Source organism: Tachypleus tridentatus, chromosome 13 (genome assembly GCF_004210375.1).
Source record: "Tachypleus tridentatus isolate NWPU-2018 chromosome 13, ASM421037v1, whole genome shotgun sequence".
NCBI lineage: Eukaryota > Metazoa > Arthropoda > Merostomata > Xiphosura > Limulidae > Tachypleus > Tachypleus tridentatus.
Genome location: NC_134837.1, coordinates 106,904,688 through 106,925,011, shown reverse-complemented (window position 1 = coordinate 106,925,011; position 20,324 = coordinate 106,904,688). Strand labels below are relative to the sequence as shown.

Here is a 20,324-nt window from a genome sequence, read left to right as displayed (position 1 = left end):
ATCATAAAACAAATATAAAGTAGCAATATCAAGATAAAATATAGTCTCACAAAGTATGTAATCCGAAAAAGCACCGATAGATTTACATAAAACACCAGCACTGAAAGGAACAAAATGATAGGCGCGCAACGAAGCGTGTTTGGCAACTATTACGTCATCGTTGTAAAACGTCACTGAAACAGCCGAACGACCGAGAGGAACTTGAGTTCGAAGACCCGCATATTTTGTTTCATTTTTTACTCAAAAACTAAAGTGTTTAAAAATATGGCAACCACACAGGAATTATACCTAACCAAAGTATCTAAGGCAATTATCAAATTTGTTGAAAATTCACCTTTCAGATAGTTCCCGATTTGTTTTGAATGAATTGCAACAAAACAGACAAAATACATTGCAACAGTTCTTCATCCGTTATTACTTGAGAAATTGTTTGAAGCATTAAGACTAGACCGAAGTTTAATTCTGTATAAATTTAATGACAGAATTATAGAATATATTGATACAATAAAGTATCATTTGTTCATTTTTGTTGAAGATAAACTGTAATCGAAATTCATAATTATTAGAGGATTTCTTATCCAATATAATAATTTTCGACATTAATTACAAAATGCTCAAAGCCCAACCCAATTTACTTATATCATTTATGACAGAAAGTTTTTATTTTGGTCGATATTGCTTTTCATACAGATCCCGAATCAGGAAAATAGAAAGGAAGTTTATCTGTGTGTTTTATTCTATTAGTAAGTGGAATTCTCTTTTGTTTTTGTAGCTTTTAACCAGGATTTCTAATTATATATTTACAAACATTAAAATAACTGATGGTAAATAGTGCCAGTATATATAAGTTTATAATTTTTTTTTACCTTTTTCTACGTAAATGGCATAAACCTGAAGACAAGAGTAGACTAACGTTGGTTCAGACCTAATGACACTAATGTTAGCGTTAGCGTTAGAGAAATACAAGCTTCTATCCCAAAATTTAAGCTATAAATATGCTTTTGGTTTTACTATTATTCATTTACCGGAACAAAATATTTCAAGAAATATAGTATGGCCGAGTGCTTTGAAAAGATAAAATATTTCAAGGAGTTTTGAAGCAACGAAACAGAAAGCTATCAAAACGAGTAAAAATAAAATTTAAAGTTACACTATTACTAGTTAATCGTGATTTATATATTTCATGTTGAACTTCATCTGTAATAATTTTTATTTGTTGGAAATTCGCTGAAACGAAATCATTTGTACAAATCATTTGGTCTGACGTACTTTTAGAAAGTATTAGTGTGTAGGTAAATGAAAAAGAAAAAAAAAAGAACTCATAAGCAAACCCAGAGGGTAGAATTCTGGGTTAACAAATAATCGAAATTGTTGTAGTGGTTATACTTGATGATGTGTTGTTTATTTTGGTATTACGTAGTACTTGTGTTAGTCTTTCTAGCATACAAGTTACAAATTCAACGATACTTTATGACATTCAATATTGGTTCAATAGAGCTAAAGATGAATTAAATAATATTATACAATTTTGAATAAATTGGAGGAAGAATTTTTTTATCTGTTACTGGCACAATAACAGACAAGATTTCTGTATGTATACTTTTGTTGTTTTGTGTCTTTTTTTTTTTTTTGCTGCTTAGTTGTGTAATATATATTTAAGTTATTTATAAATTCACACAGTTTTCCCCCTTACCCACAATAAAAACATATCTGGTTACAATATGTGTACCCCTGTCATTGGAACCAAGGTTTTTATAGTGGGGATGGGGCAGAGCTTTAAATGTAGTGGACCATACTATATCCAATTTATGTAAAAAGAATGATTAAGGGGAATCCAAAACAGTGGAGTAAGAATCTGACCCTCTAATAGTTTTCATTTGGAGGCAACAACTTTTGTTTTCAGTTAGAAAGAAAAGCAGATTGTGTGTTGCCTTTGGAATTAATTATTATCAAAGAATGAATTAATGTGATGTAAGAGTGGACATGCCATTTGATGGTAGGTGCACATGCAACTGGGCATATTTGGTCACTTTTAACCCACTCCCAACTTTGAACAACCTTTTATTTCATTGCATAGATAACTCCTGAAATATGACAGTAGTAATATTCTTCATATCCAGAGCTGAATGTTTATTTACAATATCTGTGTTTCAAATTATTAAACTGGTTTTTATGCATGTTGGTTTCTTGTTCACTGAAAACATAATATCTAATCTTATATATTAATGTTTTATCAAACAGTTTATCAAACTTGTTTTGTTATTTAAGGTTAAATAACATCAGTAGAAAGTACTTGAGTTGTTCATTTGGATAAATACATAAACAAGATTACAAGATATGTATAGGATACATTTTAATAAACTTTCATTGAGAAGTGTGCTCCAGTCTAGTTCTTTATTTAAATTTCTGTGTTATATGTGTTGTGAAATATTATTATTATAATCAGTTTCTTAGGTTGTATCCATTAATGATGAATTCTTTAAAAGTATTTTTAAATAATTCCAAATAATAAATTTCAACATGTTAAAGACAAAACAAACTAATACATGAAGATTATCACTTTGCAGGAGTTAGAGGGGGGAACCAATAATCTCTTGAAAATAAAAGATGGGTTTAAATATTTTTATTTCTTCAAAGATGGGTATTTAATAAGCACCAGGGGTAATCTTGAAGAACCAAATTGTCCATTGTTTTCCATATTTTAACATCAGAAACAAGTTTGTGCATTTATTTTACACATTCAATAGAGTTTCATTTGCATATAATATTATAGCAGAATGATTTACTTCTCACTGCAGGTTTGTTTATTATTGTAATTGTACATGGATATTACATTTCTAATGATCATACATATAAAACAAATTTAGAAACATCACATTTTATTAGATTTTTTTTCTGACGATACATATACAGACAGTGATTTTATTATATATGTATGAATACATATTGGGAAAAAGTATAGTAATTTCATATACCTTGTAAAGACATGCCACAGACTTACATTTGTTATATTCTGAGTCTTTTTATAGTGGTGCAGATAATCTTGGAATTTTTACTCAGTGATGTGTAATAATTTGGGAAAGTTATAGTTTAAAGTAATTTGAACATTCATTTAATTTGGAACTAAAAATTTTTGTATTACAAAAGATACTTCTCCAACATATTAGTAATAATTACTAATTTTCAACCTTATTGGGTTTTGTAGTTTATAGTTTGGACAGAATATACATTATGTGGCTACAAATGAGTCAAGTTTTATGTTGGGTCATCACTACTAATGTTTTACATTTTGTCATTGACAAACATAATTAATTTTCAAAACATTTATATGTTGGCTTTAAGTTTAGATCTGCTACACACTTTACAAGTTTCACTTGCCAATGTAGTTTGGTTTAAGCTGGATGAGTATAATTAATAAGCATATTTATTTTAGTAAGTGCTTAAGTTATGCAAAGATTTTAATATATAAAAAAAGAGTATCTTCTGAATTAGATTAAAACTAAGTGTGATTTATAAAATTCTTAATGTTTTTTTGGAACAACTGTGGCTTCAGTGACAGATGAAACAAATTCAATACAATTTCCTCAGACAAAAAATGACCATGGGAAAACAAACTACATATACTTCAACAGTGTATTAAAAATCACAGGTTTCAGTGGTACTAATTGATAAAAGTCTGATTATAGGGACTATATTTAAGCTGATGATGAGCCTCAGGGAAATTATTTTAGGGGTTTGATGTGTAATAAATCAAATTTTGCATTAGACATATCACTTGTTTACATTGGTTTTATATGTTTTACTTGTTTTATCATTCTTCTGTGATTAGTGTTTATCATTTTGGATGTTGTTTTGTTAATTGATCTAAATTATTTAGTACAACAATTGTTTTCATTAACTATTTTTCACAAGTAATTATTCTAATAAATAAAGAGGCTGTGCAATTTTTGTCTTTTTGCTACTGAATATTAGTAAGGACAAACCACAAATATTTACAACTGTCACACACTGTAAAGTTTTTTACTTTTTCCATGTGTTACACAGATCAGGTGCTCATGTAGTAAGAAATGTTAAAATATTAAATATGAATTAAAGATGTGAATATTACAATGGGAGTAATTTGTTAAAAAAAATTGTAACATACAAGTTAATACACAAAATAATTACATAGTAGCTGGAAACATTTATGTAATGCTACACCAGCATGGGAATTTTGTGTTCTTTTAGCTCCATGCAGTCTAGGAAAAATATTGGCATTAAATTGTTTGAATGTTGAAAAAAGTTCTCCAATTACTATTTTATTTTGTAAAAAAAATATTTTAATAGTATGCTTAGTAAATAGTGTTATATTTATGGCCTGTATTCTTTTGTCTTATGTGTATGTTAGTTTGTGATGTGCTGAATGAATGTGATTTCAGCATTAATTGCTTCATAGTTACTACTAACGAAAGCAGTATTCCATTTGCTGCTAATGGATTTCCTTCATATGAAAAACTTCATGTTGTAATAAATCAGAATAAAAAGAAAGATTTAGTTTGCATGTAGGGCTGGAAGATTAGTGGATTTTGACAATTAATTAATTGCTGAGTTTGTAAATAGGTCATTCTCACACAAGACTTGGATAGTTGGAATAATAAATAATAGTACTGATTGGGAACATTAGTTTCAATTGCTTGATTATTTTCATGATTCATGACACTAATGAATTAAAGTAAACAACCTTGAATTAACTGAAAGTGATAATGAGAAATAATGATGGTAACATTTTGGTTACTTGAATAGTTGGAATAAAAAATAATTTTGGTTGGTTCATTATTTTCTTTACATAATCAGTTTAATCATAATTTCATTCAATTGATAGATTACTGGACATCAAATAATATAATTAATGCTCATAGGTAATGGAGGTAGCTGATTATTTTAATTAAAAAGTTGCTTGCTCACCTCACTTCTGTCAATGCAGTATACTGTGGTAAACAAGGGCAGAAGAAAATGTGAAAGACAGTGGAAATAAGTAGACCTATATATGCACAACTGTAGTAGTAGTAGTGCAGATAGTGTGAAGATTACAATCACTCTATATAACCATGTCAAATTTTGTGAATGGATAGAAAAAGAAGAGTATCTTGGGTAAAAATACAATGAACTATAAGAGTTTGTTAAATGATAACAAGAACCAGATAGGGAAGAGAAGCAGAGAAGAAAGACTGAAAGAGGAAAAAGGAAAATGAGAATACAAATTAATAGAAAAAGAAAAGAGGAGAGACCAGAAATAAAGATGATAAGAGCACAAATTAATATTTCAAAGCTCACCCAACAGAAAGAATGACAATATAGTCAGGGAGAGGTGACTCAAACTACCCAAATCTGATGAGCAGAAAGGTGACGTGTATGATTTCCTGGAAAGATTCACCCAAAGTTAGAACTGGCACAAAGGTGACTGGGCAGTCTGTCTTGGACCACTTATAACAGGAAAAGACCTACAGGTGTATGCAGGCATGATATCAGAAGATGCCATGGACTATGAAAAATTAACAATGGCTTTACTGAAACAACATAAACTAACTGAAGAAGGTTTTTGCTGGAAGTTCAGAGAAGTTAAACCTGATGCTGAATAAACTGTTTTTCAGTTTGCAATACATCTACAGTGATACTTCATTAGATGTACTGGTGTAACGAAGAGTGAAAATAGTTTTGAGAGACTGGTAGATTTACTAATATGAGAACAGTTCATGATCACAGTGACTAGCAAGATTACTTTTTGATACTGTTTAACCTAAGTTATTATATTAAGTTCTGAGGATTGAGTGTATGATTTTATACATATGCAGTTATATTAAGGTGATCAGGGAGATTACTTTATATGACTTAAAGAATGGGTACATTTTTTGATCCACATTATATATAATATGTGGAGAAGATGATCAAGCTGGCAGAACAGTATATTAAAGCCCATGGAGGTAGTATATCTGGCAAGTTAAAAAATATCTAGTTAAATTCTAAACCAGTGGTAGCTGACCAAAAACAAAAGTCTACCAAAGGTAACAGGAGGTTAACAGAAGGGAGAAGAGATGATATGTTTGTTATAAAATGGGACACATCAAAAAGGAGTGCAAATCCATTACTAACAAGTAACAGCATAAATCTAAACATGAAGTAGTTATAGCTATTTACAAAGATAATGCTAGTAAGAAACAAGAAAAGAGTGACTGGCACTGTGGATGCTAATGCCAGAAGAAACAGACTGACAAAAATATGTTAGATTCACCACATGTAGGAAGTGCCAATTCCATGATTGATTTGTGCATGATTAATGGTCAGCTCAAGTTAGCAAATGGATCAATGGTGTCAGTAGCTCTTGGAGCATGTGACTGACATCAATAGGTGGAATCACACCAAATAAAAACATGCTATTAAGTGAAAGTTTTGTGGGGGACAAGAAAGTGAAGGTTTTGTGAGACACTAGGTGCAGTAGTACAGCAGTGAGAACCAGTCTAGTACCTGAAGATCAGATGACAGGCAAAGGTATGCCTGTGTGTGTTAATTGATGGGATTGTACAGAAGTTTCCCATAGCAAAAAATAAAGGTAGATACTTCTTATTATGTATGAGTCCTTGAAACCATATGTATCAAGGCATCAATTTATGATCTACTAATTGAAAACATACCAGGTTGTATACATTTGAAGGAGCTAAACAGAAAGACTTACGTGGCATCTGTAGTTACCAGCAGAACTCAAGAAAAGAAGAGTAAATAAGACATCAAGCTCCTGCAAGTGTCAATAGGTAGTGTCCTGAATTATTTGCAGGAACTGAAGAAACATAAACCTTTCACTGCAAAATCTTCGAGGCAATGCCTGGAAGCAGGTTGAACACAAGGCAATGGGAAAAGATATTTATAAAATGGAGGATTGGAAAGGAGTGCTATATTGGATCTATCAAGACAGTTATACAGGGAAGTTAAACAGACCCTAGTACTGACAGAGTACAAGATTTAAATAATGATGTTAGCTCATGAATCATTTGTGAGAAAACATCTAGGAACAAAGAAGACAGCACAGAATCACCAGTAACTTTCATTGGCTAGGAGGTCATGTGACATCTGCCAAATGTCAATACCTAGAGAGAAGATAACCAAGGTGCCACTGGGGGGTAGATGCCTCTCATATAGAGCCATTCAGGAGAATACCTGTGGACGTAATTGGACTGGTAACACCTGTTTCTGACAAGGGTAACCAGTATATGTGACATGCTATTCAGAATCCATAGCACTGACAGAGACAGAGTAGCAGAAACCTTCCTGGAGGTATTTTGCAGAGCAGCTTTCTGAGAGACAGAGGGACCTAGTTTACTTCAGAACTGATGTAGGAATGTGTGCAGACTCTTTAGTACTCAGAAGCTCTTTATGACCTCATAAAATCCTAGATTTACTGGACTTTGTGAAAGAGTAAATGTACCAGTAGAAACCATATGACTGGGACATGTACTTTCGGACAGTGTTATTTTCTTATCGAGAAGTTCCACAAGTAAGCATAGAACTTGTGCCCCTTAACTTACTGTATGGAAGAGTGGTATGAGGTCTAATGCTAATACTGAAAAAGCTATGTATGGGAGAAGGAGAGTCAAAATTAAGGAATACATATCAGTATGAATTAAAAAAAATTACTGGAGGAAACCTGCCAACTTCCCATCAAAGCTTGTGTGCAGCTCAGAGCAGTCAGAAGTATTTCTGTGACAGGAAGGCCAAGGATCAACATTTCAAAGTCAGACAGAATATATTTGTTGTGTTGCTTTCAGACCACAATAAACTCTCCCTGTAGTGGAAAGTACAGGAAATAATCAACAGAATGGTCTCTATTGTGAACAGAAAGACCAGGATCTACCATGCCAATCTGTTGAAGTGGTACTCTGAAGGAGAGAAGATCTTATGTGTACAGAGATGGATATGGCAGGTGTGTCTGTCAGAGAAGCAGAACCTGAAGACGATTTAGTAATAGAAGATAAGAAACTACTAAGCCTAAGAGCACTGGATGGAGAAAAGACATACAGAAATGTTGACATAAGTGAAGAACCGACTTGTAAGAAGAAGAAAGAGGAACAAAATCTACTGTATCAGTATACAGATAGATTTGGGAATACAGACCTCCAGCAACACAAGATCAAGGTGAAGATGAGGGATCCTGTCAAGGTGAAGCCCTGTTGGAAGCCCTACATAAGAAGAGACTGACAAAGTACCTGCAGATATTGATGTAGACTAAATTAGAAAACTTAGTACATGAACTGAAAAGAGCCTTTATATACAGTGAAAAAAAAAATGTAAATGTTTTGTGTTGGTACTATTTATTAATTTATTGATGTTGAGGCTGTGGAGATTTCTAGAAGACCTGAGTGATAGAGGTATAAATAGCTGTGACCAGATGCGTGGAAACAGAGTAAAAATAAAGTCACATAAAAGAGAATTTTGGTCAGAGAAAAGTTGGAAAACAGTCATGGGAATGAAGGCCTAAAAGTTGATATTTTGAAGTGAGATAAACAGTTTGAAAGAGATAAGGAGAATATTTTGTCTCCTCAAAAGGGTATTCTAAACTTACTGAACCCCATGCTTGGATTTTGACAAACATCAGATGATTATTGGAAGTACCTAAAACAGGATGCAACTGCAGTAACTCATATGACAGTGTAAGTGAATTATACACTGCTACTATTGCAATAGAAATAGAGAAAACAGTATGACATTTCAATTGAATTCTAATGCTGTTGAATTGGCCTAAGTGAACTTTTGACAAGAAGGAACTGCAAAGCATTTAAGATACAACTATAATCTTCATAGTGTAGATAATTTTTGTACTTGTATTTAACTTGTTCCACATATATATGTTATTTTAAAAACAAGTGGAGTGTGTGCTGTTTGTTTACTGTTTATCACAAATCACAGAAATCTACTTTAGAAGAATCCTTAGCCCAACACATCTATATATTTACATTGCCATATACAATACTAAACAGTAGTTTCCAACATACAGCTTTATTCCAGTGCAAAGTCAGCTAAATATGTATTATTTAGAACTGGCAAAATGCTGATTCATCATTTGTTTTGTGTGTCCTGACATTGACTGATTAATCTGAATTAACATAAGAAACCATTGTGGCAATATTTTGATTACTTCTGTTGTTGTAATAATCAGAAACTCTAATTTTGATGAGTTGATTATTTTTCTGACATTAACAAATTCAATTATAATTTTAATTAATCAGTTATGTTACATAACACTAATTGTTGATTATAGGTAATTTTAATTTCTCAATTCTAGTTATGATTGAGCTTTTAATATAAGAAAGTATAGATTTGAAGTGTTCAGCAGATTCATGGTTTTCTACATTAACTTTTGGTTGTGAATGTTAAAACAATCTTTTGTGTTTTCTAGTCATTCTTTGATATCTAATATTTTTTTTATCATAACAGAAGAGCAGGCTATAAAAGTTGGATATGGATACTGTTACTAAGAGTTTCATTGATCTTGCAAGGTAAGATGTTGATGGGAAGATGAAATTTATTAATTGGTGTTTATAAAATAGTATGTTTAAAAAGAAATAAATAGTCTCTGCAAATATTTCTGTTAGAAATTTGCCAAGTATGTTTAAAGCTCATCGGTGGAAAAAATAATATGGATGTAAAATGCATTAAAATAATGAACATTTTACCATTCATTTTGTCAGATTTAGTCATCTGTGACATGAGTTGTCCAAATATCTCATCCATTTCAAAAATTTCAGAGCATAAATTTAAAGACTGTAATATGTTTAATTCTTGTAACATATCGAAATGCTCGTCCTCCCAGCCGTGGGGGTGTATAATGTGACGGTCAATCCCACTATTCGTTGGTAAAAGAGTAGCCCAAGAGTTGGCGGTGGGTGGTGATGACTAGCTGCCTTCCCTCTAGTCTTACACTGCTAAATTAGGGACTGCTAGCACAGATAGCCCTCGAGTAGCTTTGTGCGAAATTCCAAAACAAACAAACAAACAAAATATCGAAAGGTATGATGAATGAAATTTGGGTTGTTACTGTTTTGGAAACAAGAATAAAGTATGTGTCGATATCAATAGAGTCTTGAATAACATTGCTTTATAAAAAAAATAAAGGAATGCAACATTGAGTGAGTTTAAAGCAAAAGTTTAATTATTTTGGTTAACACAGAAATAAATTGTAATGGAGCTCTTCAAGTGTTAAATAACTTTTTCAAGGAGTATCATCACTCATATGGATTAAGGATAAGAGTAACAATAAAGTACTTTCTCTTTATTAAAGTACATGTTAGAATTGCTGGCCTTGAACTTTGAATTAATAAGTGCTTCAGATTTCATGGCCAGTAGGTTGACCATTTACTGCAGTAAGCAACAAAAAAGTAATTACTTTTGTTTTATTATTATTTGCAATTCCTATGAGACATGACATTTGCATCACCCTGTATAGCTATAAAACTAACATTTTTATCATCTTTTTTTTTAATACTCCTTGGTGTGGATTTCTGTATGTAGTGAGGGGACCTCTCAGGGAAGGTTCTGTTCTTTCAGTTTACCTTTTCTCAGATCTAAACATCCACTCGTGTTTGTCGTGGGTGGCAAACTGTGCAGGGGAGGAGAGGATCCTGGTGGTTGAAGGGTCCAACCATAATGCACCATTTTGGCCTTGAATTCCTGTAGATGGGCGGCTTTAGGGTAGCCCTCCTTGGGTCAATCGGTTGGTCCACTCAGGCTTGGGTCAACCAAGTACCAGTGTTGGATGTTTTCAACAGGTGTTGTGGACATTATGTCTGATGCTGGTGTATGGGTATAGTGCTCACAGAACCCTGGTGTTGCTGCAGTGTCCTTGTTTGACATTGTAGTGCATCCCCTCATAGGGCTCCATGGTGGGTGGGGTCAGTGGGCACCAAAAATTCCCTTTCTTTATTATGGATACTCCAATTAAAGTTCTTAATAACGTAGTGAAGAAACAGTTTAGGTAAATGACCATGTCTTGAAGATTCTGAGCAGCAATCCTCACCATCCATACCACCTGTTGTACCTCATTTTCTTATATTGCACTCACTTTCAGATAAACCTTTAGGGCAAATGTCTCCCTTTTTCATTCAGAAGGGAATAGAGGGACTTGCTGGTTCTCCAAAGTCAGTAAAAAAGCTTTGACCTTGTGACATATTGGTGGAAACATCCACATCTCAACGCAGTGAACTCCTGTTGCATTCAAAGGCAATTGGGGATATACCTACAGAGGTTATACTTCATGCTACTTTGAATTCATCACCAGGAGTTATTGTTGAGAGGGATTTGAAGAATATCCCAGAGTTTGAGATTCTCGCATATCTCCACTCGCAAAGATGGAATTATGGTGCCGACCAACATTCTCACTCTGACATTTACGTCACCACATCTGCCTGCCACCATCAAGGCAGGTTATCTTAATTGCAAAGTACAGCCATACATTCCAAACCCTCTCCGATGTTTCCAGTGTCAACGGTGTGGTCACTGAAGGACATCATGTCATGGTTCCTTGAAATCTGTTTGTTGCAGTGGCAAGGACCATGATGCTTAAGAGTGTGAAACGGACCCTCATTGCATCAGTTGCAATAGCTCTCACCCATACTACTTTCGTTCTTGCCCTAAATGGTTTGAAGAAAAAGAGGTGCAGCGTTTGAAAACGATTCATAACATTACCTATCCTGAGGCTCAAAAATTGCTGTCCACCACCTCATCTTGGGCGTATGTTGCTACGCTTTGTTCCACAACTACTGTGGGAGTGCAGACAGATCTCTTTGTGCCTCCTAAAATTGTTCTTCAAACAAATGAAAAGTCTTTTGACCTCCATAGTTAATAAAGTTGATGAATCAACTTTGACACCTATCTTTGTCCCTTTTATACATTCCAACAAACCTCAAGATCCACATCCTTTGATTCCAGGTACAGGCATTTCCTCGGATTTATTTTCCTTTTTCACCCCAAGATGCAAAACGATCATTTGTTCTTGTCCTCAGTCTCTGGAATCCTCTTCCAACAGCAGAGACCTGCCCAATCGACTGAGAGCAGGATCCATGGAGGTTGATAGACCTCCCTCGAATAAAGAAAGTAAGGAAAAAAGACGTGGTCATAAATTGAAGGGTTCTCCACTCAATTCATCTTCACATAAATAAAAATGGCCACCATGATACAATGGAACTGTCGAGGTTTACGTTCTAATCTGGATGACATCAAAACACTGATTGCTTCCTACCATTCTGTTTGCCTCTCTTTACAGGAAACACTTCTGAAACCTGCCAATACAGTCACCTTTTGGTAGTTTTCTTTATACAGAAATGACAGGCTATGTGATGGATGAGTGCATGGAGGGGTTGCACTGTTGGTGGATCAGCATGTGCCCACTCTGTCTTTGCCACTGGATACACCCTTGGAGGCTGTAACCATCCATGTTTCCTTGGGTCATACCATCACTGTTTGTTCTCTCTATTTGTTACCTGGAGAGACATATGATCAATTAGACCTTGATGCTCTCATTGAACAGTTGCTGTCTCCCTTTTTCATCCTGGGAGACTTTAATGGACATCATCCCCTCTGGGGAAGTGCTGGTATTGATAGGAGGGGTATCTCTGCAGAGCCTATGCTGTCTGATCACAACCTTTCTCTTTTCAATACTGGCTTTTCTACTTATTTTCATGCATCTAGTCAGTTCTTTATTGCTATTGATCTGTGAATTTGCTCCCCATCACTTTTCTCCCATTTTTCATGGAGGGTTGACAATAATCCATGAGGCAGTGATCATTTTCCTATAATCGTGAGAGAGGCTGGGCATTCTCAATGCCATCCAACCAGCATGCCCTGGTAGATGCTGGATCCGGCAAACTGACCCTCTTTCACTACTCTCGTAGAACTTGATTTTGCCATTGTAAACTAACTGTATTATAGAAGCAGCTGCTCATTGTATTCCTAAAACCTCGACACATTTTCCACTATATCCTCATTCATGGTGGAATCCTGCCTGCCACATGTCAAAAGCGAGCCTAGGATACTTTCCGTAGATATCTCACCCTCTCAAACCTCATCACTTTCCAGCGGGCCCGTAGAACTTGATTTTGCCATTGTATGTAACTAACTGTATTATAGAAGCAGCTGCTCAGTGTATTCCTAAAACCTCGACACATTTTCCACTATATCCTCATTCATGGTGGAATCCTGCCTGCCACATGGCACGAAGGCTCAAAAACGAGCCTAGGATACTTTCCGTAGATATCTCACCCTCTCAAACCTCATCACTTTCCAGCGGGCCCGTGCACATGCTCGATGGGTAAGATGTCAAAACCAGAAGCAGCATATCCTCTACCACCAGTTCCAAAGTCAATTGGGACAAGATTCGAAAGGTCATTGTCCATTTTTATTAAAAAAGTTTTAAAGACAGGAGATTCCGAGTTCGTTCGAGATTGACACTTTCCCATTCTTTTTTACAGGAACTTAGAGTCCCTCAGGGCTGTGATGTGAGTGTTACATTTTATAAAATGTATAAAATATAATGCCATCACCGAACAACTCGCTCTTACTATATATGTAAAAATGGCTGGTGAACCTGACGATGACTGAAGAAGGTCGAAACATTGTTGGCTCCTCTGCATAAAAATTTTCTCAACCCAAACCAGCTGTTTTTACATATATTTTTCTCTACAAGTGTGTTTTCTCGTCATCGCTGAACTCCCTCTTACTGTTGCAAACAGACTCTATATCAAATCTATGTCAGTTGTCGAACATGAGGTATATTGAGTGGCAGCTTTAGAATGCTCTCAATTGTTTATTGAAGTGGATGGACCACAGCAAATGGCTTTACCTTCTCTCTTTCTCTCTAAAACTGTTTGGATGTACTTTTGCTGCCAATGAGGTATTCACCCTGATTCTGAACTCCGTATCTGTGAAATTGTGCTGCCTGTGGTCTCTGAGACTAAGTTCTTGGGGCTTATCTTTGACCATAAGCTAACCTTTATGCCACCCATCAAGCAGCTGTGGGTCAAATGTACAAGAGCACTGAACATCTTCTGTGTCCTCTCTACCACCATTTGGGGAGCGGATGAACGTTCTGTACTAAAGATATATCATGCTGTTATTCGATCAAAACTCGACTATGGATCACTGGACTTTGGCTCTGTCAGACCATCAGTCTTAAATATGCTAGACCCTATTCATCATCAAGGATTTCTGCTCTGCACTGGGGCTTTCCACATTTCCCCAGTTCAGAGCTTATACATAGAGTCTCATGAACTTTCTTTGCACATCTGCCGTTTGCAACTGTCTTTACTGTATGCATTTGAAACTTTGTTCCTTACCAAAGCATCCCACCTGGGGCTGTGTTTTCCTCCCTCGATGGGTCATGCTTTTTCAGATCAGATGGTCTGCCATTGCTCCTTTTGGCCTTCATATCCAGGTGCAGTTGGATGAATTGGGTCTGTCCTTAGATAACATTGTTGTATCTACTGGTCAGCCCATCCAACCATGGCTTCTTACAGTCCCCACTTGTGACCTATATTTAAGGCATCTGAGAAAAGTAGACACTTCTGATTGGAAATACTGTCTGCTATTTGCTGAATGTCTTTCGAACCATCCTTCCATTCCTATTTATACAGATGGTTCAAAATCAGGTGACTCTGTGGGATCTGCCTTGGTTTGTTGTGGTTTGGTGGTTGTGCACAGAATCCCCTCTACAGCTTCTGTGTTCACTGCTGAACTGTATGCCGTTTTTCTTGCCCTGGATCACATAGAAGCTAAGTAGTACTCGAACTGCACTATTTATACTGAATCGCCTAGTTCCCTGCTGGTCCTGGAATCGCTTTACATTGGTTCACACCCTGTTCTTGCCAATATTCAAAACCGACTGGTCCATTTCTTTTAACATCTACTTCTCTCCAGTTTTTCTGGATACCGGGCTATGTTGGTATTCACAGGAATGAGCTGACCGATACTGCAGCTAAGTCTGTCTGCTTTGGCACTATCACTGCTGTGTCTGTTCCATACATGGACTATGGTCCTGTATTTAAGGCTCGGCTCTGTGCCAGCTGGCAGTTGATTTGAAGGGAGCAAGGCAAAACAAGTTTTTTCCAAATAAAACCCTATATTGGACTTTGGCTGTCTTGTTCCAGTAAGGATTGGAAAGAGGAAGTTGTTCTAACTAGAATACGCATTGGTCACAGTTTTTTAACTCATCATTTTCTTTTATCTTGAACTGATGCACCAGTGTGTAGTTTGTGTAACACTCAGATTACAATAAACCACATTTTACTTTCTTGCCATCATTATGATTCATAATGACAACACCATTTTAAGCATGTTCTGTCCCAAGGTTTCTCCATAGCGTTAAAGAGTGTTATTGGTGATGGTGACACTGTTCACCTTGGTAATGTTTTTAGTTTTTTAAAAGCTATTAATCTTTTTAATGCCATTTAAGTTTTTTAATATATACTTTACACCTTTTTAATATGGCTCCCTTTTAAAAATCACAGTTCATCTAGTTCAATTTGAAATTAGAAACTGACCGTAACATTAATTCACTTGAAACCAGGACTGGAAAGGCCAACTTCAGGTGACTGACAGTGGCTTTTGTATTTACCTGTTAGTCTTCCTGGTGAGTTGTGATTGCTACAGTCATGCTACAGAAAGTCCTTTACACCTTGAATCACAGTAGTTTTTCTCTTGACATTGTAGATTAGATGTAAATGTTGGTTTTATACTATTTATTTTTTATTTTTTAACATTGTTTTGTTTTACCTTAATTTCTTTTAAGAATTTTACTGAATTTAATTTCACTTTTTACCAGACGTTTGGCACAGATAACCTAGCTGCTTTGTGCCATAAAACACCAAATCAACCAACCAACCAACTTATTGAATATCATGAGCAGACTAATTTTGTAAATACTACTATAATAATATCATTAGATTTTTTACTCATTTACAAAAATTTTAATATCTCTTCCAACATTTTTTATTTGATTTTTAGACTTTGTGTTTACTTATAGGTTGGTTCATCTAGATTTGAAAGGTGCTCCTCCGAAGGTCAACTACTATGAACAGGTAAGTGGCTTTCAGTAATATATCTTTCTGACTTACACAATTTGTTGAAACTTACTAAAGGGTATTACTATATATGTGTTTATAGGTTGTGTTGTATTTACAGATGTTGGTATTGAAACTTACTATAGGGTATTATTATACATATGTTTATAGATTGTGTTGTATTATTTACTGGTATTTGTGTTGAAACTTACTAAAGGGTATTACTATATATGTGTTTAGAGATTGTGTTGTATTTATTGGTATTTGTGTTGAAACTTACTAAAGGGTAATACCACATACAGTAAAACCTGTCTAAGCCAGAAACTGCATAAGGCAGAAATCTGTACAAGCTGGAAATATCAAAGTTTTGCAGCATTATCTTAAGATTTCTCTTATAAAAGACCCTCTATATTGCAGAATCTGTGTAACACGGACAGAAAACTATCTTTCACCTATCTCATCTATCAACAAGTAGGATTAGAACCTGAGTAAGGTGGAAAAAATATTTTTGATTAAATATTAATTTCTTATTTCATAAATAATTTCTTTAAATATTAATAAATTCTTGTTTAATTAATAATTTGTTTAAATATTAATACATTCTCAGACATTTTGTTACAGTAAGTGTTGGTTAAATATATTCTGTTCTTTTTTCTGCTGCCATTATTTTTGCAGTTAAATTAAACAAAAGAATGGAACAAGAAAATAGGAATATTCTACTTTTCCTAGATAATGCAACTTGTCATTCAAAAGTTCAACTTTCAAATGTTCATTTAGTTTTTCTACTTCCATGTATAACATCAGTTCTACAGCCACTAGTAATGGATTTATACAATGTATAAAATTGAAGGACAGAAAATTGATGCTTTACCATATTATTGCAAATATGGACGACTGTAAGAGAGCATCTGAAATGACCTTGAAAATTGATGTGTTAGGTGCAATTGCATTTTTAAGTCATTCAATCAAATGCGTAAAAGATGAATGCGTAATAAAGTGCATTCCAAACTGTGAATTTATTCTTGATAAAGGCAGAGGTTGTGGAGAAGTTGTTTGTTATGATGATTCTAGTGAAATCCAAACTCTGATTGATGCAGATGATTCTATGAACATTGACAAGAATGTTTTAACAGAAACTAATGCAATTGATTTAAAATCTATAATAGAATCGCAAGATGGTTACAGTGTGAGAGGTTTAGAAGATGAACAAAATAGAAAAAGATTGAAGAAATAGAAATTCCTACTTCATCGCAAGTGTTAAATTATATTAACATTATCAAATTGTATGCAAAAATGAAGGGGGAAAATGAACTTCATGAAAAGGCCATAGAATTGGCATTCTCTTTTAACCACAAGAGAAAGCCCATAAAAAAATAGTTGAAATTGGACACTTTCTTCAAATAAATTTGATTAAGATTTTGTGTACTTATGTATATTTTGAATGTCTATTTTTGTTCTTATTCATATAAATATAACAAAAACAGTATAATAATTTTATTCACAAATGTCTTGCTTCCTTTGAGTCAAGCAAATATAATGTTCTGCTCAAAAATTATATATAATTAAGGAAATGCATGTTCACTATGTCTAAGCTGGAAAGCCTGCTATAAGCCAGAGATTTTACTCGGCCCCATGTGATTCTGACTTAGATAGGTTTTACTGTATATGTTCATAGATTGTGTTGTATTTAGTAAGTGTTGAAACTCACTAAAAAGTATTACTATATATTGGGTTGAGGAATAATTCGTGAGCGTTTTTTCAAGTTAAACAAATATATTCATAAATGAAACGCTTTCGCAAAATATTTCATGTCATTTGGTAGATAATTTTTTGCTCTAATAGATGGTGTGTTTGATTTTCATATGGCTTTAATTTTTTGCTTTCATTTTCAGCTCATTAAATGGACTGTCAAGTGGACAAAATCGAGCATTTTCGACACCATCTGCTTTTCACATTTAATTTCTTGCAATTTTGTTTAAAACAATGCATACTATATACCTAGGTATTACATGAAATAAAGTATCATAATAAATGTTTTGGGTGTAATGTGTTCATGCATTGAAGTATTGTATAGTCTTGCATGTAATGCTTGAATGAAATTATTTAAAAACGCTCACAAATTATTCCTCAACCTAATATATATATGTTTATAGATTGTTGTATTCATTGGTATGAGTATTGAAACTTACTAAAGGGTATTGTATTACTCTATATATGTTCATAGATTGTGTTGTATTTACTGGTATTTGTGTTGAAACTTACTAAAGGATATTGCTATTTACCTATTTATCTCTCTTTCTATATATGTATATATATATATATATATATATATATAGTGTGTTGTATTTACTGGTACTTGTTTCCTGACTTAGTTGAGTTGTTTAGATAACTTTCTCCATGATGTAAAAGTGTGTTAGGTATGGATATGTCTTATTTTCTCATAATTTTTATGTAATATAGAAACGTATGTATTGTATTTTTCTGTGTATAAGACACACCCATATTTTCAAGGCTACATTCATGAAAAAAATATTTTTTCACAGTTATCATTTATTTATTTGTTCAACATCTTTTATTATTCTTTAGAATACTTCAAGAGTAGTGTCCATAATAAAATAAAATATGGTTGTCTCATACATTTACATCAAAACATTGTTCATTCATTATGAAAACTTTCAAAATCTTTTGCATCACTGAAAACAAGTTCTGAAAGTTCATTCTCTCCCGGCAGTCATCTTGGTGCATATTCTCTCCTCATATTTTGAATTCGCATTAGCTGCCCATATAGTTTTGTGCTGGCAATTACTTTGAATTTCCAAACTTATATGTTTTTATTGCATTCTTTATGGATATGACTCTAGTATGTTTGTACAATATCTAGTTTAAGTTAAAGGAAGGTCTCTCTAATGGAACACAGTTCTACAGTTGTTTCCCATAATAACCCATTTTCTTTAGCCTATTAGAGAAAGAAAACAAGCCCAGGGAAGTGTAATGGTTGATCACGCTAGTTTCTAATCCTTGCTTTACAAGGTACTGTATGTCTACTAGGGAAACACAAAATGTTTGACCTTCAGTGTATAGGATGCAGGGTGGTTTTGAAACCCCTTTTTTTAAAAACACAAAAAGTGCATCTTATATGCTGAAAAATATGGTACTTAAAGTTCAGTGATTGACCATTCTAGCTCAGAATGAGGTAAATCTAGTTTTAAGCCATGATCATTCAGCTCAGTGACATACTCTATGGTACAAATTGGTTAAGGATGATGTCTACTGTTTAATGTGGGGTAGTTGTAGTGCATACAACATCATCAAGCATTTGAGATTATTCCAAGATTGTTACATTATTTTCAGATTCTTATAATTCACTGTGTGGGGACTGTGAAAGTAGTCTTGGTACTTTTCTGTCTTTCAAAGAGCCAAGACTAAATTGTGTAAATCTGTTTTTGTTTTTTGTATAGTAATTATAAATTACTGCTGACCACATATTTCTTTGTTGAATCTGTTTTCATTCAGTAAGCCATTCTAAATCCAGTTTTATTTACTTGCTAAGATGCCAGGTTGAGTATATTTAAGTAAATTATTTTTTATATGCAAATTAGCAAGTCACACAGCAACCATAGTCATTATGAAGCTGGAATGGAAAGAATCAGAACTACAATTTGACTTTGTTTGGCATTCAATAGGAAGTATGATGCCACTACACATTAAAAAGGGTATGTAATGGCATTTTACAACACAGTATATTCATACACTAAGATCTCAAAGTGTTTCAAATTGGGGATTTATGTTTTCTAAGGAGGGAAATTTAATGGCATTGTAGAAAAAAGAATGTAGATCAATTTGGGAAACCAGTACTATTCAGAAAGAGTTCTGTAACAATTCTTACTCCATTTATGGTAGGCAATAGCTTTTACTTTTACATACCCCAAGTGAAATTAAGCAACATAATCAAGAAGGATCTACCTTTGGATGTGAGGCCATATGGTGTGGGCACAACATAATAAGTTTACCAGTTATATCTCCTAATAAACCATCACATACCTCAGGCAGGTAGAGAATGAAATGGGTATTAATGCTACTCCATACAAATGTATAGTGATTAAGTCTCCAGACACTGTGCCTTTGGTTTTCTTTGTAATTGTAATGTTGAAAAAGACACTGAGAATCCATCATTTTTGTACATTAGATGTGTTGGGGAAATTATGCAAAGGGTTGATGTACTTTGGAAATTACAGTAATTTACAACAG

At 34.0% G+C, this 20,324-nt stretch overlaps 1 protein-coding gene across 3 annotated transcripts in view; it reads left to right on the top strand.

Annotated features, from left to right (window-relative positions):
• Nucleotides 1–603: 603 nt before the first annotated feature.
• LOC143236059 (hexosaminidase D-like) overlaps nt 604–20,324 on the top strand; it is a 49,598-nt gene continuing 29,877 nt past the window's right edge. For 2 of the 3 annotated variants that reach the window (XR_013019436.1, XM_076474315.1), the window contains exons 1-3: nt 604–743; nt 9,463–9,524; nt 16,040–16,094. Coding sequence is in view for 1 of the 3 variants with exons in the window: in XM_076474315.1 (XP_076330430.1) it covers nt 9,487–9,524; nt 16,040–16,094 (93 nt within the window). In the remaining 2 variants the exon portion in view is untranslated. The remainder of the gene's footprint in view (nt 744–9,462; nt 9,525–16,039; nt 16,095–20,324) is intronic. The other variant, XM_076474316.1, reaches the window with a different exon arrangement.